Source organism: Lepisosteus oculatus, chromosome 16 (genome assembly GCF_040954835.1).
Source record: "Lepisosteus oculatus isolate fLepOcu1 chromosome 16, fLepOcu1.hap2, whole genome shotgun sequence".
NCBI lineage: Eukaryota > Metazoa > Chordata > Actinopteri > Semionotiformes > Lepisosteidae > Lepisosteus > Lepisosteus oculatus.
The window spans coordinates 7,181,840-7,209,253 of NC_090711.1; the positions used below are offsets into that span (position 1 = coordinate 7,181,840).

The 27,414-nt window shown below is 44.7% G+C and overlaps 1 protein-coding gene across 6 annotated transcripts; it reads right to left on the bottom strand.

The window, feature by feature from the left end:
* phf20b (PHD finger protein 20, b) lies at positions 1 to 23,176 on the bottom strand. 6 transcript variants are annotated; one of them, XM_015364866.2, is made up of 20 exons: positions 23,091 to 23,176; positions 16,856 to 16,955; positions 16,527 to 16,698; positions 15,803 to 15,887; positions 14,748 to 14,824; positions 13,841 to 14,429; positions 13,068 to 13,172; positions 12,441 to 12,611; positions 12,095 to 12,286; positions 11,675 to 11,734; positions 11,319 to 11,570; positions 10,463 to 10,681; positions 9,857 to 9,955; positions 7,758 to 7,925; positions 6,845 to 7,023; positions 6,000 to 6,099; positions 4,926 to 5,121; positions 4,098 to 4,479; positions 3,588 to 3,768; positions 1 to 2,440 (listed from the first exon to the last, which is right to left on the bottom strand). In XM_015364866.2, the coding sequence occupies exons 2-20, from the start codon at positions 16,936 to 16,938 to the stop codon at positions 2,298 to 2,300; spliced, it is 3,453 nt and encodes a 1,150-aa protein (XP_015220352.2). In that variant the 5' UTR covers positions 16,939 to 16,955; positions 23,091 to 23,176; the 3' UTR covers positions 1 to 2,297. The 6 variants fall into 6 exon arrangements, with proteins under 6 accessions (XP_015220352.2, XP_015220350.2, XP_015220351.2 ...); XM_015364864.2 differs by having other exon boundaries at positions 4,926 to 5,139; XM_015364865.2 differs by lacking the exon at positions 23,091 to 23,176 and adding an exon at positions 22,873 to 23,016 and having other exon boundaries at positions 4,926 to 5,139.
* Between the last annotated feature and the right edge of the window lie 4,238 nt (positions 23,177 to 27,414).

The window sequence follows — 27,414 nt, forward strand, 5'->3', positions numbered from 1 at the left end:
TTTAAGAAAAAGATGGTTTATTTCCTTTTGTCCAGAACGCAACACATTCATTGACACGTTACCGCTGTCAGTAGTGACTCTAAGCTGAGTAACAGCGCGTCCAGGAATCTGCGGAGCTTCCCATACGGTCTCCCACCCCCAGCTCTGATGGGAGATGAACAGACACACGCAATCTCTCAGAAGGGAAAAGAGGGGTTCAGTGCAGCAAAAGTGGCCAGGGGCAAGGGAATCTGCCACATTTAGGAACTTTCGCTTTCTTGTCTTAGCCATCCAGGACACACCACTGTTACCCTTTGGAGAAGCAGTTATGTGAAAATACCAGATAAAAAATAAACCCTGTTTACAATACATTCGGAGAGATAGAAGAACCGTTGAAGGCATAGGCAGGGAAACCACTACTGGCTATAATAATCTACAACAGAAAAGACAACTCTAACTTGGACTCATAAAAGACGTATAAAAAACAGACTGGTTCCAAGAAAGCAAACTTACTAGGGATCTGATTATAAAGCAAGGGTGGGGGGGGGGGGGGGGGATAAATACCTCTTTTCCCTCATGAGCACAGACGTGAAATAAACAACCAAGAACAAAAAAGCAGGATTAAGAGCACAAGTTACAAAAAATGAGAAAGGCATTGAGGGTGCACAAACTCAGAGAATGCACGGAGAAATCGTAGGAAAAGCTGGACTGATCAGAACTTCGATATGGGGTTAGCTTAGTCTGCTTCTTAAGAAAACGTCTGTGTTAAGGAGAATACGGAAGGAGGCAACAGAAACCCTAACAGAGGGAAATGCTTTCTTTTTCCATTCTTTCCATTCTGCGACCTGTCTGCCGCCAGATTCTCATCATTAGTTTATTATAAAATGCATAGCGACTGCAGTAAGAGACCAGAAAAAAACAGAAGAGCGCCAGAAAAAAACAGCAAAAATAATTTATGTTTTCATCAATAATAAATAAGAATGAGCAGAGTAACAAATGCCTAGAAACTGAAACACAAAAAAAAAACATTCTTTTGAATACTGTACATTAAGAGCTAGGACAGAAAATCACAGCCAAAAACAAAAGATTTATTTTTAAAAACCCAATAAAATGGATTTTAACATGGCAGTCTAAGGACTGCATTCAAGGGGTTTTCTATAAATGGCCGAGACTCTTCTAAGATGTTTGCTCCAAGGCGGAATATGCTCCTAATTTCTCCAAAAAAAGCATGAATATGCCAAGGAATTAACAGACAATACAGGAACTGTACAAAGAGAAACTGTCCTCCACTTAAACACAGTTTAGGGCTTTGTTTGGAGAGGGTGGAAAAGGTGGGAAAAAATGCTCCAAAAGTTGTCCAGTAAAAACAGACCTCAGCTCACCCGGACACCCGCTGCAACAGATTAACTTCAGTATTTTTCTGAAACGCAGGAAGGCATGTGGGCTTCACGTATGCACTGTGTGTGGTGTGTGCTACTGTGCTGCACAGAGACACTCCTATGGCCCTGTCATGACATTCCAATTCTGCGGTTCTACAGACACACCCTACTGTATGTCCCTCATTTATTCAAAAACGTACAATTCCCCCTCAAATATGTTAACAAAAGAATTACATAAATTACATTTGCAATTCTCACCTCATGCCTTTGATTAACCCATTATTCATTTTCAAAGCACTGTTTTATACAAATTGTTAAGAAAAATTGGCCTTCTTTTACACTTGGTTTCTTATTTAAAAATACCTAAAGAAAATGGATATCTTAATTACAATCTTATTTTCTGCATGGTGCTTCACCACTAGCACGTTCTCTCACAGCTTCACAATGGATACTAGAAGCCGCCAAACTCCAGTGCCATTTATAACAAGCTTACGGTTTTGAAAAAAAAAAGGCATACCTCTTTTATACCTAAAGACTGTTTGTTTTAGAACAGGAGGCATGCTGAACCCCTTCACAACTTGTAACAAAAACTACAATTGCACTGTTGAAAACATGGTTACCTGGAAACCGCAGGATCTAATACAGAGGTTATTTATTTATTTTTTTCGCTCTATTATTAAATCTCGTTCTCCTCTACGGTCATTGGTGTCATGGCTGTATCTATTGTTCATCATTTCTAAAGCAGAAACAATTCGCTCTTCCCTTTCACCAATTCTGTCCGCACTGCCGCTGGGAATGAGAGTGGGTTCACTGGGAAACTGTTCCTAGGCTCATCTCCCAGCATGCTCAGTCCTGGCGTCCTTCCTGTTCTCAGTGGTACTGTTCAGGGGCTGCTGCTGGTTTGATTGTGGAGGGGGGGATGGGGCTGGGCGCAGCTCCTCATGTGGAGCAGCAGAGGGCGATCTGCTGCACCTTCCCCAGCTCCATCAGCAGCTGTTTGATCCTGTGCTTCAGCTGGGGCAGTCGTGCCAGAGGCTCGGGGGGTTCCAGCTCTCCAGTGTAGTCCAGCCAGCTCTCCAGGACTAGAGACAAAGAGAGGGAAAGAAATTCAATTTTCACCATGCTTTAGCCCTCTCGTCATATACACATCACAGTACTCATCATGTAGGTTCCTGCACACTCATGCATGTACGCAAGGATAGGCGTGACGCTCTACCTTGTTGAGCCTAGGCAGCTTGTACAAGGTTTTCAGAAAGGGACATTTTATGTTGCATGGTAATTTCTGCAAGAGATAACAGGTCGCTGGGCTGTCCCAATGTCTCTACTGGGCTCCTTTCTCGAGTGGCCCATCTAGTAAAAGTGCTGATTATGATCGATGCTGAACTCTATGATTCAGGTTTCACAGGTTCGAACCAGGGTTGTGCCACTAGCGGACTGGGACCAGCATTCCCCAAGCGATGGTGCACAGTCGGCTATGCACCACCAAGGGAATTCTGGGATTAGTCAGTCTGTGCCAACTTGCTGTCAGTGTGTCAGCTGTCAGCGACAACTGCAGCTTCCTGGGTACTAGCAGCCATACAGTACAGCTGGCGATAGATGTGCTGCTCCTCCATTTGGCACCTATCCTCCGGTACAGGGCTGCGTTTCTTGTGAAGCGTTAAAACAAGAGTGGCTTGGAGGAGGGCCGCTTGGAGGAGAATCGACTACACATCCTCGTTCTCACCTTTGAGTCACTCCAGGTTTTGCAGCTGAGACATGAAATCACACAGCTGCCAGTTTCAAACTCGGTGGGAGGATAACAATAAATAATTGCCAATTCTACATTTAATAACTATCCACTAGCAGGTGACACGGGCAAGGTGAAAAAAGGCTCCTTGTGTTTACTGCTCCAGCAGTACACTTGCTAGACCAAGCCTGCAACTATGATAAAATAAAATGATGGCCACTTTCTTGTAGTCTCTGTATACTGCCACTTCCCTGTTGATTAAGGAGGGCAAGCAAACAGTGTCACAGCTCTCAGAAGCGCAGAGATGAATGGAATAGCACAGCCATGCATTCTTGGGTTTATGAGGAAGGAAACTGCTGTGCAGTATGAGGGTGGTGCTATCAGGTCTGATCTTTCACAGGTCAAACCAACATGGACTGAACCTCCCACTGGTTCACAAAAAAAACCAGCCAAAATTGCAACACAGGCTCTTCTAGAAACAGTTGAGCAACGGTGAAGATTACCATCGAGCTCCCTCTCGATGAAGTCCATCCTATGCGTGACCTCATCCTGCACGGCCTCGATGTGGTCCAGCAGGTTGATCTGCCACTGCTGCTGGAAGCCGTCCGCGCCCCCAGCCCCCTCTTCCCCTGCCTTCGCTTCACTTCCTTTCTCCGGGCAGCTCTTCCTGGACACGTCGGCTTCCTGCACGAAGACGGACGGGACGAACAACGCACACACACACACATAGCAGAAAATTACACCCCGGAAAAAAAAAAGACAGGTTCGCGAAGGCACGGCCACCATGCGGGTTAACACTGGCAAAGCCCTTGAAGAGGCAGCAGCTGCGTGCGATGGCAGCAGTTCAAGTGAATAAAGCGCTTTTGTTGTGGGCCAAGCTGACACAGAAGACACGCACCCCGACGTTCAAGTGAAATACTTTGGCTCTTTTAAGTGCACCAAAAAAAAAAAGAGAAGCCATCGACGTACTTCTGTCATGGCCTACTGCACAAAGGGAAAGCCCGGCGCCACACCTTGCTCTGAGCGGTCTTCTCCTGCTGCAGCTGGCCCAGAGCCTTCCCCCGCTCTGTGTCCGGGCTCCTGCCGTAGCGCTGCTCCAGGGCCAGCAGGCTGTCCCCCAGCTCGGCGCCCCGCGTCTCCACCACCAGCCGCTGCTCCACGGCCGGGTAGTAGGTGCGAGGCTTCTGGTAGCAGTGCTCGCTGGTGATGTAGGACTCCTGGAAGGACGGCACGCGGCACGGCCTCTCCGGGCTCCTCTCCCGCTCCTCCCCTTCGTCCGGCGCCCCCGCCGCCGGTGTCGGCGCGGGCACGGCCGCCCTCCTCCAGGGCCTCTCCCGCGACTCCAGCTGCTTCCAGGGCTGGCACCACAGCTTCAGGTCCGGGTGAGCCTGGCTTCTGTCGGGACAGGGAAGACGGCGTCTCTCGTGGTGAGGGCACGCACGGATTCTAGGACTGCAAGTTCCCATTTCAGACGCAGCCAGGGTGGCTACTCCAAGGCCAGCGTCGCAGGGCTATAAAACACACACCCGCGGGACCTTGGGACCTTGAGTAAGACGCGTTTAAGACTTACTGCACAGCAGCACACTCCATGACCAAGCCAAAGGGTAAGATCAACCCTTATAAAACGCAATTTATCAGTATTAGGCCTAAAAAAACAAAAGCTTTAAAAGGTGTTTCAAATACAATATGTGATTCCTCTATAGTGATATTTACAGTATATGATCCGTGGGCAACAATGCCACCTGGACCTCCCCTTGCTGGGAACCAATTGAGGTCTTTTTAATCGCCTAACTTGGTATATCAGTACAGCGGCGAGCTGGTGCAGGATGTGAGGGACTCACTGCAGGATGCTCATCTTCAGCTGCAAGCCGTTGAGCACCTCGATCACCCGGTGCACGTCTCCTAGCAGCTGATGTGTGGCCGATATCTTCTTGGCGTTCTGGTGAGAGTAGTTTTCCTCCAGGAATGGCAGGCCATACATGTGGCCAGTGCTCAGCCAGTCTTTGTCATACCAGTACTTCAAACTCTGCCTCTGCCCTGGAGCCACAAGAGAGACTGCATGAATAATAATATTAATTGCTTACATCCACCTGGATGATGCGACGGCAGCCATAGTGCACCAGAACGCTCACCACACATCAGCTATTAGTGGAGAGGAGAACAGATTGATGAAGCCAACATATAGATAGGGATTATAATGAGGCCATGATTGGTAAGGGCCAATGGGAAATTTGTCCAGGACACCGGGGTTACACCCCTACTCTTTTCGAGAAACGCCCTGGGATTTTTAATGAGCACAGAGTCAGGGCCTCGGTTTTATGTCTCTCATCCGTAGGACGGCGCCTTTTTTTTTTTACAGTATAGTGTCCCCATCACTATACTAGGGCATTAGGACCCACACAGACCGCAGGATGAGCTCCCTCTGCTGGCCCCACTAGCACCTCTTCCATCAGTATCCTTAGTTTTTCCCAGGAGGTCTACCATCCAGGTACTGACCAGGCTCACACCTGCTGAGCTTTAGTGGGTTTCCAGTGGCGATATGGTTGCTGGCTATGAAGAGCAACATCCTGGTGAAACCACAGACACTCAGCGGCAATCCACAGCGTTTTACAAAACATTTCCAGCCTTTCCAGAAACAATCCAGACCTATCATGATATAGCCTTGAACGTAATATTAAGATCTTTTATTTGATAGTTTAGAGATGCTCAAAATGTAGGATCGACAAATATTACTTCCGGTTTTATTTAGGACATTTTTTAATGATTGCGTCTTTACATTCCGGTTCACGATGACCCCCTGAACCCTCATGAAGAGAACGAGGAAGCACATGTCATCCCCTCCAACTCATCCACCCACTATTCTCATTTAATCTTCATCCCAGTTTAGAATGATACAGAAACACTCTCGGACTTACCTGGGGGGTCTCGGCATATGTAACAGGTGTACTTTTCTGGAACGCTGTCCTCCAGCAGCCCCATGCAAATCCCATGTTGCCAACAAAAGCACTCTTCACACTGTGACACCGATCAAGAAAGGAAGACAACCATTAAAAATCACTGTTATCTTTTAAGTCACATATGCGCTACAGACTGAATCGAAAAAGAGGAGAAAGAGAAGCTCCCTAGTGAAGTAAAAAAAAAAATATTACTCCTTTTGAAGCCCTGGAAACAATTCACAAGGACTATCTGAAGTTCCTGTGACATCAGAGGGAGACACCAAAATATCGGCATGCTACTTGTGAGGTGCTATTGTCCCACTTACTAAGTCACTAAGGTAAAGTGTTGAAATACATAAAGTTTGACTATAAAAAGTCATTTTCTTGAATCAAAAGCATAAAGTAAATACTATTTTGTTACAAATGCAAACAGAGAACAAAAAAACATAAATTATTTTTAGCAGTTAGTAGCTGATTTGGTTTGGTGAACTGGTGTTCACTATCGGTATCAAGAAACTTGACAACCCTCAGGGCAGAGAAGCCCATTCGTGTAGCCCTAAAGCATCCCCAAATGGCCATGATGATAGAATTAACCAGGAACTACAAAACAATTAACAAAGTGCACAACTGCACTTAACACCGTTAAGAAGGATAAAACCAGCCAAACACCGGTCACAAATAAAAAAAAAAACTCAGTCAGAATAAGAGTTCATTAGAATCCAGTGCAAACTGCAGTTATGCAAAATCTCTACCTTCCAAAGGAAAATATTCGGATAACTAAAACAGACTGAAAGTCGGCCGACAGCAGGCGAGTGGCGAGCGACCTGGATCATGAAGTCGTTCTCCTCCTGGGCCTCGCAGACGCAGCGCACGATCTCAAACTCGCGCTGTGCCGCCAGCCCACCCTCCTCCTCGGGGTTGGTGATGACGTCCACATCCTGGCTGCCCTCGTCCTCGCTCCACAGCAGGCTGTCCGTGGAGCAGTCGCTCAGCGTGTCCTCGTCTGCGATGGGTGAAAAGACAAGGGTACGCCGAAAAGCGACTTGAACGCGGAGCCCGAGACAACACACGGCGGACCAAAACTACTTATGTGAAACGTCTCCTTCTCCTTGCACTGAGCTAAGGAAGAGGAATGCAGTTAAAAAGGCCCTGGAAATGTCAGGACCGTTGTACAAACAGAAATAATTCAGTTTACCCCCCCTTGAAGACGATCCACCTAATTATTCCGCAAACAAACCCATTATTACACCCTGGCAGCTACGCACACAGGCAGACTATATTTAGTCCAAAAAGTGCTGCACAATATGGTGACCAAAAAAAGGGAACAGAAATAAAGTGTATCACCTCAGATTTCTGAGCATGTGCCACTGAATAATGCTGCTCTCATATTCAGTTGAGGCTCTATGAACCATTCTTTGTTATCTGCCAAGTTCTGCTCTTCTATGAGGCAACACTTAGGCAGTAACACATGTGTTGTATGAAAGACTTGCTGGTACCAGACATGTGATGCACCAGACATGTGATTGATATCACAGTCCATTGTATGGCATAGTGACTGGACAAGATGGTGGATGTTTGGACCAACTTGCTTATTTTGTATACTAACAGCTCTCTGGCACTTAATGACTATCACTAACTCTGTTCTCTTTTTTTGAGGGACAAAGGCTAGGGTGGGGTCCCTTATGTAATGACTAATTACTACCAAAATAAAAACAAAACAAAAGTTATGATACCCACCATCCACTTTTATCTTTTCTGTGTTGTGTCCCGGGCTGGAGTTGTGTAACAACTTGTGTTTGTGTGAAAGGGGGAATTTGTGAGACAAATTCAATTGGGATTGAACAAATAGTTTCTTGGACGTGAAATCCCTAGAGATGTCAATATTTTCTTCACTACCCGTATACTCTGTCAAAGGGAAAGCAGATGCACAATAAGTAAACAGTTCAAAGTGCAGAACATGAACGTCATTAAATGCAAGCCACGCCACAGACGGAAAAAAAATAGTTTCAAACGAGATCTAGCTAGCCTAGACAGAACGGCTACCAAAATGAAATTCTCTGGAAACATTGAGAACTGAACATAAGAATATTAGATCCATGCAAAAACCAAACTGCTGATTTTGCATGTCTTAGGACACAAATCAGGAGAATCACTTATCAGACAGTGCACAAAACATCTTTTATCAATACTTGGTTTAACTATATTGCGGTTTTAACCAGACGACCAAGGATTGTCAAGAACAGACATGTCATTACTATTAGAGGATTCATATAACTTAACCCTCTCACTATTACATTCTAATGATTCTCTTAAGATTATTTCTCAAAAAAAAAACATTTGATCCTTCTTAAGACTGCAGCAAAAATGTATCATCTTGTATGCCTTTAACCGTTTATAGTGGTCAGTACTACGAGCCTAACCACAAGCCTACAAGCATAAACACTACGAGGCACCGAAACAAAACCCAGCCAGCTGAGGACTGATGCATGACTTGCATGTTAAGTAGCTCTTTTATTGCTGTGGAGCTTGTCTGTACCCAGGTTAAGTAATGTAACTGATGGAAACAAGTGTAAACACAGCGCCGGCGCTCATGCCTGACAACGTAAGGCCCAAGCACAGGTCCAGACGACGGCACATCCTCTCGCTAGGCCACACGAGGCTCAGCTGGGGCGAAGTCTGAACCTCCCCTGGTCCCATAAGAAACTCTCCTTAGCTAGAAAAGCTGAATTCACATGCAGGAAGAGCTAGAAGTGTTCCTTCTACTGCGGTCTCCACTAGGGCTCCGTTTCACACTGCACTCTCCGTGCTTTCATGCAGGAGTGGTAACTGTGGCACATTATCTCGCTCTTCTTCACTGAAAACTGTGGGTAACCCACTTGCAATGATGTCAAGGAATCTATTTTATTATGTCCTGTTCATTTTATTTTGAATTACTAGACAGTATAGTGTGGGATAACTTTTTGTACTAAATTTACTGTACTATATATTTGTAAAGGTATTCTTTATTGTATCAAACTTTTCTTTTTATTTATTGTTATTTCATTTCTCTCCCTGGAGATAACCAGGAGAAGTTTCCTTTCTCTCTCTACATCATGGCCTTGCTGTCTAGCCCCCTCTGTGAACAGCACACAAACCTGCTAACCATTACAGGACAATAGTGTGCTCTCCTGTCCCTCCTTCCTCACCTGCACACACAGCTTGGGCTGAGAAACGAGGATCATGAGTGGTTAATCTCTGTACATATTCACGCAATGGCTAAAAAAGAGCCTTTTTTCGACATACATAAGATTTGGGTTACATAAACACTGAACCCTGATGTTACCTAGGGAGAGGGTGCATTTAATCCTTTCTGACGCCTCAGATCTAGCGCAGATGCAACACCTTTGAACATCAATCTAAAAACGGACCAATCTCTTCCTTTGGAAGGAACTGCTTTCCCCCAACAGAAGAATACAGACGTGATCATACTTGCAGAAGATTCAACGTGTCCCAAGTCTGACCACGATAACAACAAGTAGACATGGGACACAAGACCAGAGATACTGACTTACTGGTGTTAATGCCTGTCTGTCGTCAGTGTTTGAAAGCAGACCAGCCTGGGAAACAATTACAATCAAAGCAGCACATGAAGGGGCCTTATTTTGTTTTTCCCCAATCGTCTCTTAGGTTTTGTGTCTGTGTTCCATCAGATATTTTACTTCAGGAAACAGACCTCCTTGGTAAATTAAAATCTCTAGGCCAAAACGAACAGGGAGAGGAAGACACCAGTGTAAAATCATCACATCTTTTAAAGGTCTGATCTTCAAAGAGGTGAAGTGCGTAAGCATTTTCTTTACCAGATTTTGACTTCTTTTTCTTTTTCTTCTTTTTCTTCAGTTTAATTCTCAGAAAATCTCTGTGTTTCTTCTCTCTTGCCTTCTCTTTGTCTTTCACAACTGAAAAGCATGAAAGGACGGTGATTCACTTGTACCAAGTGAAGACGGCAATTACAGACTTCACAATCTCTCCTCAGCCTTTAAAGGGGCACTAGACGTTTCAGAACCCCCCAAAAAATAAAAATTGGGTATATCAATATTACAAAAATCATTAGGACTCGCGGTATGTTTAAAATTTTCAATTGAATTACAATATTTCAACATCTACATTTTCACAGCATACTGGTTTACTCTTTACTAAATCAAGATGCTGGGGGTTGATGTGAAGTAACTCTCTTATCTCCTGTATCACTACTGTACAGTCTTCTCTGTTGGCAATGTTTGTCTTCCTTGTTGTATTGGGCTGTGCTGTAAAATACATTTCCCTCAAGGGTTAATAAGGCTTGAACTGAATTCAATTGACAAATACAGAAAAGAGAAACAATGTAAAATATAAAAGAGGAAACAAAACTAAAGAATAAGAGAATCCTGAAGGCAGCTTGTGTCCTACTGCAGGCATGTACCGACCTGCCTCAATGGCACTCTTCTCTCTCTCCTTGTCCTGCTGTTTGCGGTTAGACTTCTCAATCTGGTTCTCTTTGCTCTTCTCTCGCAGGGAGGGCCTGTGGTTATTCAAACTGTTGACAGCAGGGGGCGCTGACGTCCTCCTCTTCTCGTTTAGTCTTCCAGCTTTTGTATCGCCTCGTGGAGACTGCAGGGTCCTGTGAGGACTGTGAAACGGGAGGTCTGCGAGACAAAAACCCCCCAAAAAACAATGCACAGTGTGCTACAATTATCAGACAAACTGATACATGCGTTATACTGGCAGTATACCTTCTGAACATTTAAACCTACAACACAGAATCTTTTCACAATCAGGCGTAAAGACAGTCAGCTACAGAATCAATTAAGAGATTTATTAATGCTCCATAATTTGTGTGGGACATTTAGAACTATACAACTAAACACATGCAACCCTTTAAAATCCAACCTCTAGATTTTTATGGACCTAGATCTCTGCCATTTCAGTTTCAATATTTTTTAAATGCCGAACACACCAGTTTTCTCCTTGAAAACATCTTTTTATGCCTGGAAAAATGTCCTCCTGGACAGTGTTAAACCTGTTATGGCTGTTGGGCCTTGAATGTCCCACCAGTGGAAGAAGTCTATGAACATGAGGAGTTCACTGAGAGTTAGTAGCTAACTGATCCAAGAATCTTATCTTAAGAGAAGCCATGGTAGTGGCTTCAACCACATGGCTGGTATGAACTCTGACCCTGGGCCTCAAAGAGGAGGGAGGGAAAATATTCAGTGAGCTGTCACTTCTCGACGTCCTCACACGCAAGGTTACAATCCCTCCGAGTTCAGAACAGGGCTGACTTACGCAACGAGGCCGAGATGGTCCGTCTCCTTTTGGGGCTGTCCAGGGCGGCCTGTTTCTCCGAGGCGCGCGTCTGGACGCTCCTCTTGGGGCTCTGGTCACTCTCAGCGCTTTTGTCCACTCCGTGGTAGTATTTCATGTGGTAGTGCAGCAGCTTGGCCTTCCGGAAGGACTTGTGGCAGTCGGGGACTTTGCACTTGAAGGTGTTGTGGTCCAGGTCCAGGGCCACAGGGGACTGCTTTATGGCTGTATACACTGCACACAAACACCCAGGACACAAGAGGACATTGAGAGGTCTCCCGCTCATGGCCCGGGCCCAGTCCGACGCACTTGTTCCCGACTGAGAAGGAGATACTTACAAGGTTCCCTGCTGTACTTGTTGGGGTTTGGTGGGTGAGGCTGCCGTCTCACAACAGGGGCTACACAAGACAAAAAAAAATAATCAAGGCCCAGGTTTCATTCCAGAAGCCTGCAGTTTCTGTTCCTAATGCTTTATTGCTTGACACCATTACTGAACAGAGCCATCACTTTGAGTCTGCCCAATTATTATAAAAAGGAAAAGGCTGGCCCGAGTCACCTTTTACTATTCATCCAAAGTGCCCCTCTTTCTTAAGGTATCATCAGCAGAGGCTAAATTCTAAATTCAACAGTCTCTTGTAAAAGACATCAGAAGTCAGCACTCAGCAGGCAGTCTTTATCAAAAAGCACTGCTATTCCAGTTTCATTCACAAGGCCGCTTGACAAGATAATAAGTTCTCCTCCGCCTCGTGACTCCATACCTTGTTCTCCGACGACACTTGCTCCTTCTCCAGATGTTTTGGAGCTCTCGGTCAGACCTTCTCCAGCCTCTCGTGTCTCCTTATCACTTGACCCTAGAACAGGGGACTCTGGGAGGACGTTTGAAGACTCCTGTTTCTCCACTTGAGCCGAGGAATCGGTTGCAGGCTTGAGCTCCGACTGGCTGCAGTTGTCTACAGAGAGGAAGGCCAGGGAACAGTAAGAACACGTTTGCATGGACACAAAGCCACAGAAGATGAAGCACAATTAGCCGGGTCGCAGAAGAGACAGAGCAGGGGGCTGCTTATTAAGTCATCTATTGAAGCAACCAAAATCCAAACACTGAACCTGTTGAGGTCTCCTTAAGCTGGCTTTCGGACTGAGACGTGAGCTTGGGTTCAAGGGCTTCTGAGGTGGTCTGGGGGGGCTCTGGCTTGGCCCCCCCACCAGACAATCTGGATGACCTTCTCCGGCTTCTGTTGGTCTCCCTGCTGCTGTCCTGACTCACCTTTCTGGACGCTAGACAACAGGACACACCACACAGGACACAGATTGAGCTGCTGCCGTCGATACGAAACCACCTGGATGTGGGAGTCTAGCCTTTCCCTTTCAGCAGTGCAGCGCATACAGGCTACTTCCAATGGGGGGATAGCTCAGCAATTAACTTCCCACGCACACAAAACTGAGACGCTGTTATCTTTTTTAAAAACAAGATTGTTTGGTCTAAGGGTGAAAAAAAGTGAAGTACACAAAGTGAAGTGTTTTAATTGAAAAGCTCGGCAGCATTACAATTTCCAGTTTTAATTTCTTGTCTAATAATTAGCTCTATTCTGGAGCATGACTGATACGACCTCTCATCAAAGAGAGACGTTTCATTAATACCCTAGCATTTAAACAGGAGCTTGACTGAAGTGGCCCCAAACTGTAAACGGTTTGGTTTCTGTGACCCAGATGCTCTTAAAGATCATACAGTACCTGTGACAGTGTCGAGCTTAGTTCTCTTTGATGGTGTGTTCGGTACCAGAGAGATTTTTCTCTTTCTCAGCTCCAGTACTCCACGGAGGCTTTCAGGGGATTTAGCTTCAAGAAAAAAAAAAAGCATCAAAAAATATAATAATATTAAAAAATCATTGTGACATATGTAGTGACAAAGTCATAATAATAAAAACACCAACCAATAAAACAGCAGTAGCAAGAATAATAGTGGGACAATTAAAAATTAAAAGGATATTAATATACGGCCTTTTTTTCTTGCTAACAAACCTGAAAATAATGGCATTATTTAATAAAATTATTTTTGAAACATTTACTACTCTTTGAAATACTTAGGAAAACTATCATTATAATACATTTCTAAGACTGTTATAATTCATGAAGACTATTAAAGAGACCAAAAGCCTTCAACTAAAGACTGCTTCATTGAAACCCTCCTTAAAAAAGGCTTCTCGGCACTGGACAATTGTTCCAGCGAAAATCGACTGCTATAGCTCACACCCAGGTCATTTAATAGATAAGAACGCACTCAAAATGCTTAAAATCCAAGGCAAACCAAGTCACTCTGCATTACAGTCAACAGCCTTTCAGGGGTAGGAAAGGCCAAGTTATTTCTTGTACTATGAGCAATACAGCCAAAAAGATTTTCTTTAAAAAAAAGAGAAAGATTTCCAAGTGGTTTCGTGTTTTGGGTAATCTCCAAAACAAACTGGACGGGCTGAATGTGCCATCTCGCGCCGAGACGTCAGACAGACCTGCTGAGGACGGCCGGCCTCGTTTCCGCCGGCCGCGAACAGGGCTCCCCGAGTCCCCTTCACAGGGCTGCGTGTCCGCGGCTGACCCCGCTGCGCCTCCGACGTCTTTATCTGCATGTTCCTTCAGGGCTGCCGGCTCCCCGTCGCCCCCCTCCCGGCGGAGATCCTGGGGCTGCCCCCCAGACCCCCCGGGCCCGGCCTCCACCGCCGCCTGCCGCTGCTGATCTTCCTGCGGTCGCCACCCTGCTGCCTCCCCGCCTTCGCCCTCCGTTTCCATCGGCTCTGCCGCCCCCGGCTCCCCCTCCGCGCTGGGCTCCCGCCGCCCCTCGCTCTTGTCCGCCATGCGGTCGCGGTCCCCGCTCTCCCGCCTCGCTCTCTTCCCCTCGTCCTCGGGGTCCCCCTGTCGCTCCTGCTCCGGCTCCTGCTCTGGCTCCGGCCTGCTCCGCCTCGCCTCCTTACTCTTCGCGTCCCCGGCGTCGGTCCTGTCCCTCGGGTCTCTCCCGTTCGCCACCGCCCTCGTGCTCCGGTCTCCTTTCACAGGGCGCCTGTCCTTGTTTCTGCCTTCCATTTTGGATTTCCCTCCATTTTTCTGGTGGGAGAAAAAAAAAAACACCCCAGCAAGCTTAACCTAACTTTCCTGACATTCTTAACCTTTCTTGGGTTTCTACACAGAGGAGGGCAGCCACTTCTCTGACAGTGAGCTGGTGATATTTATACAGCTTTTAACTGCTGAAAATAAATTCAACAAAGCTGAGAGGTCAGAGAAAATTAAAGTTAGGAGAAAATATTCTCATATTGGCATTAAGGCAATATATTTAAAAAATGTTCAATTGGTATAGTCACCGATTCTATGCAGTTTTTATGAAATCTTTCCGGGGAAAAAGGTAAAAACTGTGGAGCTTCTTACCTCCCTGCGAAATGGCTTGACATGGATCCCTTTCACATTCTGAATAACACCATCAAAAAACTTCACAGTGTAAGAAGCTGAAAGACATTAGGATTGAATCACTTTGAGCTGCTGATGGAGGATGTGCTTCTAACATTTCATCCCAGTACACCCTCAGTATGCATCCATAACTGGTGAAGTCTCTAATTAACACAATAAATCACACCAGAGCAAAGTGTGTTGGCAAAGAACAAAAACCTGACATCTGCAGCACTTTTGTCCAATTAACAGGAATGTTTATAAAAAGAACATGTAACTGAGTCCTACACATGGAAATTAAATTTCAGTTTATAAAACCAGATAAACTCTCTGCCCATTTTCTTACTCAACTGAACAATATCAAATCAATTTAATATCATGACTGCTCCTTTGGAGCTACAGTATAGAGAGGAACTGTACTGCCCAAGGGAAGCCACTAGTTTGTGCTAAAGAGACAGATATTTCCCCAAGGCTTAATAAATTAATTCACATTGAGTGAATGTGTGACGAATACAAACATGGATTTTCACAAGGCACTTTATTGTTATAAAAGGAGGGTCTTTGTACTTCTGTGTTGTTACGTAAACTGTTATATACTGTCAGGCACGTGGACAAAAGCAGGAGATAATTTTACGTATTAAGTCTAGTATAATATCTTCACTCTTTTCTTAATTGTTTGGAAAAACATGCACCTTAAAGCCAACAAACATCATACAGCCTTGTGCTACATCTGTGTGCTGTTCTCATAAGTGAGAATGTTTCCCAGTGGCCATCCTGGAGCAGGGATTTTCTCTTATACACGCACATATAACATGTGTTTGCGACACCCCAGAAATGTTCATACTAACTTGACATCATTTCGTACCTCAGAAGGGTCAGTGTTAGAAGTTAGAATTCAGAAATGTGCTTCATTTTCTAAAGGAAGGTAAAACAGGAAAAAGCTGTCTGTGCTCTGCTGTCCTCTCCCTACAGTGTTCAGTAGCTCTTGGTGTTAATCAGTGCCGACTAACCCACACTTCTTCCCAGGAGTCACCTACCATCTTTATTGACAGCCAAAACCTTGGCAGGGTAGAACCGACAGTCAGACCAACTTGCCAGAACCTTTTCGTTCACCCGGAAACCCTGCAGACGTGGGACAGAAGATAAAAACAAGTTTATTTCACAATTCAAGGCAAACCGTGGGCCTTATAAGGATGCGTTAGGTTAGTTCTCACGGGGAACACTGTGTCAAGTTTGGTGACCGCGCTACAAGAAAGATACTGCTGATTCAGAGGCAGTACAGAGGAGAGTAACCAGCTTCATTCGGGCCGGAATAACTAGGTCAGCAGAGACACAGGGATCAGGAACACAAGTGGAAATGAAGTGTAGGCACACTTAAGACAGGAAAACAAGAGACAGACGATTATGGGAGTTTGGAGGGAACTCTCAAGTGTTTGGAGCGGAGTCTGTGAAATTCTCACAGACAGGGGTAGATTCTTTCATCACTACGCTCCTAGGAATGAAACGAGGACGATGGGCCAAATAGCTACCTCACGTCTGTGACCTTTTGCAGGTTCTTGTAAAAGAGAGAGCAGGTCTCAAACAGCACCAGCTGCCCTCTCCCTTCACGCAGGGCCTGATGCAGACATTTTTTGAAGATGGCTGCTCTTAACGGCAGAGCAGAAGAGACGTTTAGGAGAGGTTTTGCTTTCGAATCCAGGGATCTAGGCGCTGCGAGGCAGCCATGATGAGGCGCAGGGACTCCTCTGGAGACACACTTACAGGTACGCCTTCGTCCTCCTGTAGGCCTTCCTTCCTCAGCTGGACTCTCTCCACGGGCCGCAGGTAAGGGCTGGCCCAGTCAAACCATTCGTCGTAGCGGTGACTCCACTGTCTGTAGTGAATCAGCACCTTCTCGTCCTCGTAGTCGATCTTCTCGATGTTCGCCGCATACCTGCACGAGCCGGCAAAACGCGCTTTAGTCGGTCACCGACATCCACCGCACGCCAGTCCAGTTTTAGCGTGTAAAAAGTTTTTAAAACAAATAAAGGAAAAAAGGAAATAAATCTCAGAACAACTTGGGGGGGGGGGGGAGAAAAGGAGAAACTCACCAGTTCTTCAGGCTGTCCCGAGCCTCTAACTGAGCTCCCACCTCAAACTTAATTCCCCTCCTGTTTGGTGGTGTCTTGCTCATTCTGTTGACATTCAAAACTGCAGGGCAAGCCAAGGGAAGGGAGAATCAGACAGAGAACACAGCAGGGATTAAACAGCAGCAGGTTGGTCCAGGCCTGGGACACTGTGCCTGCCAGCTTTCTAGGTCTCTGTAAAGCACCAACACCTGAAGATCTGCAATAAGCTGGCACACTGGTGCCCTTTCACCAATAATGTGCTGCTTTGTGTCATTAAGAGGTGAGTGTGTATACAAACCTGCAGACACAGAAGACCTGGGATGAGACCACCCTGTTTGAAGAGAGTATTTCAAATCCCAGCCTCTCCCTCCCAGTCCCCTCCTGGTTTGTATTCTATCTGAGCCCATGGTTACTTCGTTTAACACGTCAATTTGAGCAATAATTAATTAGATGCTAAATTCATTTTTTACAACGTTTTAAGCTTTTATGTTAGCAGCTTTAACACTGTCTGTAAATCCTAAGTAATGTAATTCTAAGTTTTTAAAAACAATAAAAAATTAACAGAATTTCTGTGAATGCCTTTTGGATGTTGATGATCTCAGTTATTACTGTTAAGCTTGTGCTCATATTTTTCTATTGAATTTTTAATATAAAAGTAAAAGTATGACTGGCAACTTAATGTTATTTACCGCTTGTACGGAGTAACATGCTGTGCCAAGAGGAGCCTACTGTTTGACTATTCTGTTGATAACTATCCTTCAGAACCATGTTTTACATGAAATAATAGATTAAAAACCATTACACATACCAGAAGATAGCACAAAAGAAACATCCTGGAAAATGTATATACTGTAATAAACCGTTGACATTTTGGGCAACCATTAAAAATGACATATAAAGTAAATTTTATAATTTTTTTGTCCAGAAACAATGGAAATTGGGTAATGATCAGAGGAAAGTGTGAGAGGTATTGTCCTTGACTATACATATAATGCTTGACAGTTATAATTGCTGAACCGATGTAAAGGAAAAATACAAACACTGTGGAACTGTCATAAGCACCAGGTCTTGAGTACACAAAGCACTAACGTGTGCAGCCACACAGGGTGAAAGTCAGCTTTCAGTTTGTGAAACTGCCACACTCCCACTGCGTGCCTTGGACCTGTCTCTTCACTCCCTACAGCAGAGTCCTGTCTCCCCTGCTATTTTAATTAGACATCACTGTGACACCACCTCTGCAATTATGCAGTGGGAAGAAAGCAGGCAGAAGGCAGCCGACAGGCCAAGAAGCAGTAATTAAAGATCAACAAGGTGACGAAGATTGAGAGGCATCAGGGATCCAAGATGTCTACCACAGAACGTTAAGCTCTTCTGTCGACGCTGCAGAAAACCGAAGCTAGCGAATCTCGAAGGCCCTTCGAAAGGACTTCAGCGCCTTTAGATTGAGGGTCTAGGCCTATTTCATTGCGTGATGGGTTAAAATGTAGGGGTTCACCTGTGCAAAAATGTCTACATCTCAATAGCAAATACTCCAGCCGAAATTGCTTTGGAATAAGTCGACATAATCAAACAGCAATATTTTTGATAAGGAGGAAAACATCCTAAACCCATGAGTGTGAGCTACGGAATGACAGGATGCAGTGTCTGCAGGGACTCTTTAAAGGAAGAAACCCTTAGAGTCAACTCTCAAGTCCACTTTCACTGTTGTGGCTGTGATGCAGATATTAACAGCTTTAACAGAGCACTGTTAAAGGAAAATAACACTCAAGGACAACTTTAAACAGTTTTAAGATTGAACATCAAAATCCTCTTGACCACTTCAACAGTATACTGCTGTAATGCAGAAATGACATTAGAATGTGAATAAATGTCTTCTCGTATTTAAAATGCAGAAAAATAAAGATATAGTGCGTATAGAGATAAATTATGTGTGGTATGAGAAATAGAGTACTAAGACAGTATAACTACACACATCGGGCTCAGTCCTCCCACATGGCTAGGCAAATATTTCAAATTATTCTCCTAATTGCAAATACAGTTTCCAGCATTCACAGTCATCATAATAAATTTGTTTAGTATACAGTCTTCAGTAGCGGTGTTGTTTTATTGTGTCTAAATTACAACACGACAACTACACATGCCTTAATTCTATACGATCCTCAACCCTTTTGGATAGAGTGGGGGTTTCACCCAAACACACGCACAGTTATTGGGAAGGAAGACATGGCTAATTATGTAGGAAATATCTTGGGATTTTCCACGTGGGAACACTGCAGAACAAGAAGCCACCTGGAATGCATGCTGCAGCAAGTCTCCACCCTGTTATCAACCTTAAAGAGTTGTTTGTGCTCAGACAGGAAAGCAGCACAGGGCTAAGAATATGAGTGTTTAATCAGGACAGAAGTCACTGACTCATTTTTACACACATTCTGCTTTCCTGGCTTTTATACCAGTGATATCAGCAACTGATTATATCTATACAAACTTCCCACGAAAAAACAAAGGTGTCGCCTTTTCCTTCGACTCACTCAGAGGGCACTATGTTGTGTTTCCAGGTTTTCAGTGGGCGTGGCCTGTGGCCTCAAGGGAACCAGCCTCTACTGATATAAGCAGCTGTAAAGAGGTGTTCCTGATTATATCCTGAAGTCATTTCAGAGTCAATTCACAATGACAAACTCTACATTACTGCATGAGGCAAGATTCTTGTTATGATCATAATTAACACATACTGGTTGATTAAACATTAAAATTATTTTAAAAAACTCCTCTTTTTCAGCTGTCTGAACTCTACTGCTTGAAGAGCATGAAAATGAGGTAAACAGAAATGAGAACAGGAGGTGCTTCTGTACACAATGAGTGTGAAATACCCCCCCATGTTCTTGAAGCCAATATCCTGGCCTATTTCAGAATACAACAAATCTTTTAGCTACTAACGGCCATAAGGCCTAGTTGTGTTGAATGGCACTTACTTTTGTTTGTAACTGTTCTTATGCTTTACTGAAGGAAAAAAAGCTCCCAAAATAAGTTTACAGACAAGTTCAGGGAATGTTAAGCAACACCTTCGTAATGCACCACATGACAAACACTTTGAACTGGCAACAAGGAAGAGTTACAATAAAGGGTTGAAACTGTAACTTAAATTTATGAAGGCTTGATTGATCATCCTGTGCATGGCTAAACCAATGAAGCAATGAACCAGAAGCTGGGGAGGACTGAAGAGCTCTGCTGTATAACCACTCCTCTGTTCAGTCCCCCTGTGGCATCTCTTTGGCTCTGCTAGCAGCAGACGTCTTTCTCTGCTCAGGTCTCGGTCCTTCTTCCTCCACCACCCTGCAGAAGTTCTCCTGGGCTCACCCGCTATTTCATTACATTGCTGTAATTTCATGTGGTGCCGCTTATTTTCCGTCACTAGTTCCTTCAAAGGTCTCCTGATTAATTTATAGGTGACTGATTGACGTTCTGCATGTCGGAAGCTAAGCAAGGCTGGGCTTGGTCAGTACTGGGATGGGAGACCTCCAAGGAAAGCCAGGTTGCTACTGCAAGCTGTCTGTGGACCAGTAGGTGGCACTCTTCACTATAAACAGGAATTACCAAGAACCAATATCTCAGAAAGGTGATTAGGGACACAGTGCTGAAGGAAGCAGGGGTTTTTGCTCAATTCTACTTTGAAGGGGTTCTAGCAGGGAGCCGATTCAGCATGCAGGAACAGGTGAAAGTTCATTCCATGCTGAAAGGTAAGAAACACTACATTTCGGCGAGTAGGTGAACTGGCCGCTGTGAAAACTGGCCCTGTTGTGAGTATGTGTATCTGCCCTGTGATGGACAAGCATCCCACCCAGGGTGTATCCTGCCTTGCTCCTTTCACTTGCTGGGCTAGGCTCCAGCTCACCTCCCCATCCTCACAACCCTGTACTGGATAAGTGCATCGGATAAACAAGTAATGGATTCCACTGCATCCTTCATTGGATTCTGCAATTCCAAACGTCCTTTGCTGTTAATTAACAGCAGTCGGAGTCCTGGACCTGAAAAAAACTCATGCACACGCCCTCGACAGTGGCATGAATTGGGCGGAGAGGTGGCTCTGTGGCTAAGGATCTGTGCCTGTGACTGGAAGGTTGCCGGTTCAAATCCCGCAGCCGGCAGAGGAATCCTACTGCACCCCTGAGCAAGGCCCTTAACCCTAACTGCTCCAGGGGCGCCGTACAATGGCTGATCCTGTACTCTGACCCCAAGCTTCTCTCCCTGTCTGTGTGTCTGTGTCTCCATGGAGAAAAGCTGGGGTATGCGAAAAGACGAATTCCTAATGCAAGAAATTGTATAGGGCTAATAAAGAAACATTAACATTAAAAGAATATCCTGCATCTATCCTTTGCCTTTTAGGAAAAGGGGGGGAGCTTCCTATCTAATAACAGCAGGTGGCAGGCAACTTCCTAAAAACGAAAGCTTTGCATTTTCATTTCAGCTCAGGGGAGTGAATCGACTGAAGAACGAACCAACCCACACGGGAAGTTCCCTTATTTTTAACACCGTTTGAGTCCAAGACAGCCTGCAATCCCATCTGGAACCTTCTGCTCATCTTTTTCATTACGTAACATTAAAGAGAAACACTGTCGAAAACTAGTAATTACTTCAATAGTATAGCAACGATAGTGCAACCCTTCAACTTATCAACCAACCTTATCAGCCAACTATTAAAAACTACAGGTTTGACAAATGTAGCTGTGTTAAAGGCACAGCTCCCGTATTATTAAAGTAAGAATCTGAGCATCCAGTCACGTGTACTTTCCAACTGTCTACTCGTTTTAATAATTATTAGCTTTTTATACTGATATTGTAATATAGCCAATAAACGTAAAAATCGCATTGCAGTTAGTTTTGTTGCTACACATAGAACGTTTGATATATTCAGTGTAGAAAAGCCTGAATAAAAGTAACTCTTTGAGATACTATTTTTTTTTGTATTTTAAAGTATTATTTGGGAATCAGAAAAGGAGGGGGCACTGGTCGTCAGCTCCAGGTTTTCAAAGAAGCTACACAAGACGCTGCGTTCACTTCTCTGCCGGCTTGAAGATGCAACCTCTCGGGAAGCTACTGCCGAGGAAAGAACAATATGCGCCATGTGAAGCAGGAGCACACGTGTGACCCCAGGCTTGCAAACCGGAGGTGTTCCTCGGCCCTAATGCAAATCGCCGTTGTAAGACGGTGGGGCAGGCTGTGTGTCACCGAGCCCTGACCCGGAGCCTCGCATTTCAAGTTGCGGAGCCGGAGGACAATCACTGCAGCTGCCGAGCACAAGTCGGGAGCGGAGTGACGCAAATGGCGCGCAATACGTTTCTCGCCCGTTGTTTATGCCACTACCGCGGGCTCCTGGACGAGTGAACCCCCCTCTAAAACCGGGGTGCCGTCCGGTTTGCGAAGTCGGGAGACTTCCGCTGGCGCCGCAAGATCTGTTTTATGGATCAACCCAAGATACTGGATTAACCGTTTTATTGCAAGCACCGCCTGGGTTTTGTTTCCTGCGTGCACAAAAACGTGGATCCAACCACGAAAAAAATATCACCTCCGACTCCACAGAGAAGCCAGCGGGACGTGCTAAAGCATGTCCTCGCTAAGCACAAGGTGGACGTTGCTCTTAGAAACACAAAGTATTTTCAGGATTTCGGTGTTTTAAAGACGGAAAAGTAAAACCCCACATTGCCGATACTCTCCGCCCGTTTGCCGATTTCAGAGAAGCTTACTGGCTGCCGGCTCTGACAGCAGCGGATTCGAGGCGCCTGATTGGACGAGCCGCTTGTCAATCGTTCGGCCGACTTTGCCGGGGCCTCTCCGGCCTGCACACATCAGTCTGCCGTAATTACTACACGAACTGAGAAGGGGACTAACTTCCCAGAAAACAGGAGGAAAAAAAAAAAACCTTCCCCCCCGAATCATCGGGAAAAAATTACATCAACGCTTCGGCTCTGCAAAACAAACCATCGCGAAAGCCACTCCTTACATACCCCCCAAACCTGCCCTTCACGGGACAAAATCTTTCTGTTTTCTCCAAAGTGTGAGGATAGCATCACTCTCGAGGAGACACATGCGGCAACTTTATTTTTTTCCCCCTCCTGATGCATGGCATCACAAACACTTCACATGGCAAATAAACAATGATGAAGGCTGAGTCGCACGCAAAACGTCGTCCCTAGCCCCGCTACGACGTGGGAACGGTCTTTACCTTGTATTTTCTTACGTGATCCCCCGCTGATGATGCATGTACAGTTAGCTACTCCTTCCCAGACTCTAGCGCACTGCCACCCTCTCGGTGTCGGCTGCCCACGCAGTTTATTTTCCCTGCGTGTGTGTGAGCGGAGAGAGAGACTCCGACTGCTGGCCTTCTGCGCTTGCGCCGGCGCGCCAGGCGCTCTTTCTGATTCAAGAAGTGTAGAATGTTCCTTTAAAATGGTGACGAGTTTTATTCCCAATTTCCCTTCTCTTTGTTCGTTTATTTCGTGCACGAAACATATACGTGCACGGTTACATGAAAAATATTTATTAACGTCCGCTCGGCCGCGCGTCCGAATGGAAAGAGAGCTTGTGTTCTCCCCCGGATAAGAAAATATTCACGTTTTGGTCGGGGTAAAATGCTTCTATCCGGTCTTCCTTTGACAGGGCTAAGGTTTTGGGGGGTACCGGGGTTTCTCAGCGAGACTGTCCAGGAAGAGGGGGGCATACTAAAATTAAATGGAAATGTTTTACCGCCAGCGATCGAGTGTAAGATCACTTAAAATCACTAAAGCGATGTCCTGGCTACGCTTACACTGAATTGACCTGCATTTATGCGCTTAATTCTTTAAAAGCGATGCAGCCTTCAACGATAATTATTAAGTTGATTTGGCTTCTAATTTGACGGGTCTTGATTGACTAATGCTGAACGGTAAAGCTAAATAAACTCGCATTTCATATTACACAGAAGTACTGATATTTTACTAGTAATCGCATTTCGCTTTGTAATATGAAATGCGATAGTTTATTAAATATGCGGTTAATTAAAACTACGAAAATGTTATGTAGCTTAAGGGAAAGAAGTAAAAAGTGACCTAGGTGAAATAGCGTGAGAACTTTTTCACTGACACGCATTATATGGGTAGCATATATGCTTGTCCTCCTCTCTCGTACCTTTAAAGTTACTCATACCTTTAGAGTTATTCTAAGCAACAAATCATTTTTATACGTTGTCTGGATTGGTTCCTTCACGATATTTGAGACATAATATAACGTTTTGTTCTTGTTAATATAAGCCGTTTTTTTCTCACAAGGCTTGAGTCCATTTGTAATCTTTTTTTATTTTATTTATTTTGGCATGATTTCTTAATTATTATAGCCACTCACAACTGGCAGCCCACTGAAGCTAAGCATGTGTGAGCCAGGTCAGTACCTGGATGGGAAAAACTAAGGTTGCTGCTGGAAGAGGTGTTAGTGGGGCCAGCAGGGGACGCTCACCGTGCGGTACATGTGGGTCCTAATGCCCCAGTATAGTGACGGGGACACTATACTGTAAACAGGCGCCGTCCCTCGGGTTTGACATAAAACCGAGGTCCTGACTCTCTGTGGTCATTAAAAATCCCAGGGCATCTCTCGGAAAAAAGTAGGGGTGTAACCCCGGCGTCCTGGCCAAATTTTCCATTGGCCCTTATCTATCATGGCCTCCTAATAATCCCCCACTATGAATTGGCTTCATTACTCTGCTCTCCTCTCCACTGATAGCTGATGTGTGGTGAGCGTTCTGGCGCACTATGGCTGCCGTCGCATCATCCAGGTGGATTCTGCACATTGGTGGTGGTGGAGGGGATCCCCATTACCTGTAAAGCGCTTTGAGTGGAGTGTCCAGAAAAGCGCTATATAAGTGTAAGCAATTATTATTATTACGTATCTTAAATTAAGTGTGCATAATTTCTTCCTCGCTACAGCCAAGAATTACCTGCTCAACTCTGACACGCTGACACGATTATAATGAGATTATACTGACATTTTTCCTCCCCTTGAACGGTGAGAGAGGAGGTGGTAGAGTGAGAAATATCCTTCAGTTACTGAACTATTTGAGCAGAGAAAGGTCATGCTCCCATTCTGTATTAATAAAAACGTTTAATTTATTTAGATTGAACCGTGGTTTTAGTTTATCAGTAATTAGAACATTATTTTAGTAGCCGCTATTGATAAAATAGATGTGTTCATCTCTACTCAGAAACCGTACGTACCAAACTCGAGGCATATATAATAATAAAGTGAAATGTATGTATATAGTACTTACAGGTTATTCATACCATCCACTTTTGGAGATGAGCTGAAGTTATTACTCTAGAATAAGAAGGAGCTGTTTTGTATTACTTACTTGAATCATAATGTCAAAAACTAAACTTTCACAAACTGAATTACAGTACTCATGCAGTAACGAGGAAGTTAATGCCAATAGGACATACGTAGGTAGTGCGTGTTCAATCTACTCCAAAGATAAACTATACAGGGGGTTTATAGCAAAGTTTCTAATGTTTTCTGAAAGTCAAAATGTATTCTAACACACCCAACAGACAAGACATAAAAATAACCTCAGAATTTTAAAGATATAGAGAGCATATTTCGAAAGATGAACAATTGTGAAGTTTGCAACAGGTTAAATGATTAAACGTGTTGCCACACTTTTCAGTCTTATATCTTATATATTTGAACTTTTTATAAATATTATCTTTATCGTTTTAGCAAATTACGATTGATTTCTGTACCCGATTATTTCTGGCACAGTAGACTGTGTGGAAAAGAACTTCTGCATCTCTCCAATTATCCCAGCAGAGGGCAGTCTCAACATTTTGTTTACTTGGTAGTATCCCTGTTTTATTCGAAACCCTACCATTGAACGTAACTATGTGCAGTAATAATAAATGAACAATTCGGAATAAAGTCTGGTTAAACCGCTTACATAATCTATTTACGGAATAACCAAATTTCACATAATTGATTTTCAAGCCATAAAACAACTATTGAAACAGATTAATTCACACAATACTGCGCTCAGACAACGGGAGTATTCCAGCTGTCTAGGAAAGCTCCGTTAAGTTGCCCCCCCCACACAGAAAGCACAAACGATGAAACCCATCTCATTCGTTAGTGCTACGTTTGTGCCAGTTTGTGCCGTTGAAAGGAGCGTCTCTGCTGCTTTCGTTTCCGAGATATAAAAACCTTTTATTTCCGGGGTCGTGACGTCATTGAGCTCCCCTACAATGTCGTAGGGAAACCAAAACGGTCTCATTCGTTAGTGCTACGTTTGCTGCTTTCGATCCCGATATATAGCGCCTTGTTTTTATCGGTGATCACGTGACCATGGCTATGTTCTATCGCAACATATGGACTTCATGTCGCGACATGGGGGCAGGGCATTTTGTTGGGGGTATGTCATATCGCGATATTCGGGCTTTATGTCACGACATGGGCATAACAGGTTTTTCATATCGCAATATATGGACTCTATGTCGCGACATGGGGGGTGGGCGTTTTGGCTGGGCATGCCATATCGCGATATAGGGCCTTTCATGTCGCGACATGGGCGTGACAGTTTTTTCATATCGCGATATATAGACTTCCTGTCGCGACATGGGGGCGGGGCATTTTTTGCCCGGTAGGTCATATCGCGATATGCGGGCTTCATGTCGCGACATGGGCGTGACGGGTTTTTTCATATCGCGATATATAGACTTCATGTCGCGATATGGGGGCGGGGCATTTTTGCCGGGTATGTCATATCGCGATATGAGGGCTTCATCTCGCGACATTGGTGCGGGTGACGTTTGTCATATCGCGATATGTGGACTCCGTGTCGCGCCATGGGGGTGGGCGTTTTGTCGGGGGTAGGTGATATCGCGATATATGGACTTAATGAAAGTGGCGGCATGACAGTGATGTGCCAGTCGCAGTGGGTATCAGGATGTGATCGTGATGCGCGCACTCCTATTGTGACATGCTATTGGAGTCGTGAACGCGCTGTGGATGCCTTGACATTCTTTGTCTGCTATTCAGTTTTGACCTCAGTGCGACTTCTCTTAGATTGATTAGTAATTGGAAACCAATGGATGTGTTACTCTATAACCAGCGTACTCATGCAGCACACACGGTTAACCAGGGCTACAGTATTTGGCGAAGAACATCCATCACCTGTGTATCTACATGTTCTAGGAACTTCCGCTGTTGCACTTTATCCAATCAGAGTGTCGATTCTCACTCTTTACCCAATCGCGGCCCGGACTGTTCGGGAGTTTTAGCCAATCACGGGTCTGAGAGCTGTTCAAGCTAGTAGCGCCTGCTGGATCGGCTTGTTTACTGTCAATGAGAATCTATTTTTAAAATGCTTTACTTATTTGCAAAATAACTACATTGGCTTATTTGTTAACGTCTTTATTAATTCACAATGTCCCGTACTCTTTGAAATAAATATATTTTCTATTTGCAATATAACTGTCTCCGCTGCTTTCTGTAATGAATATTTATTTGAACAATTTTAATCGTATATTTAA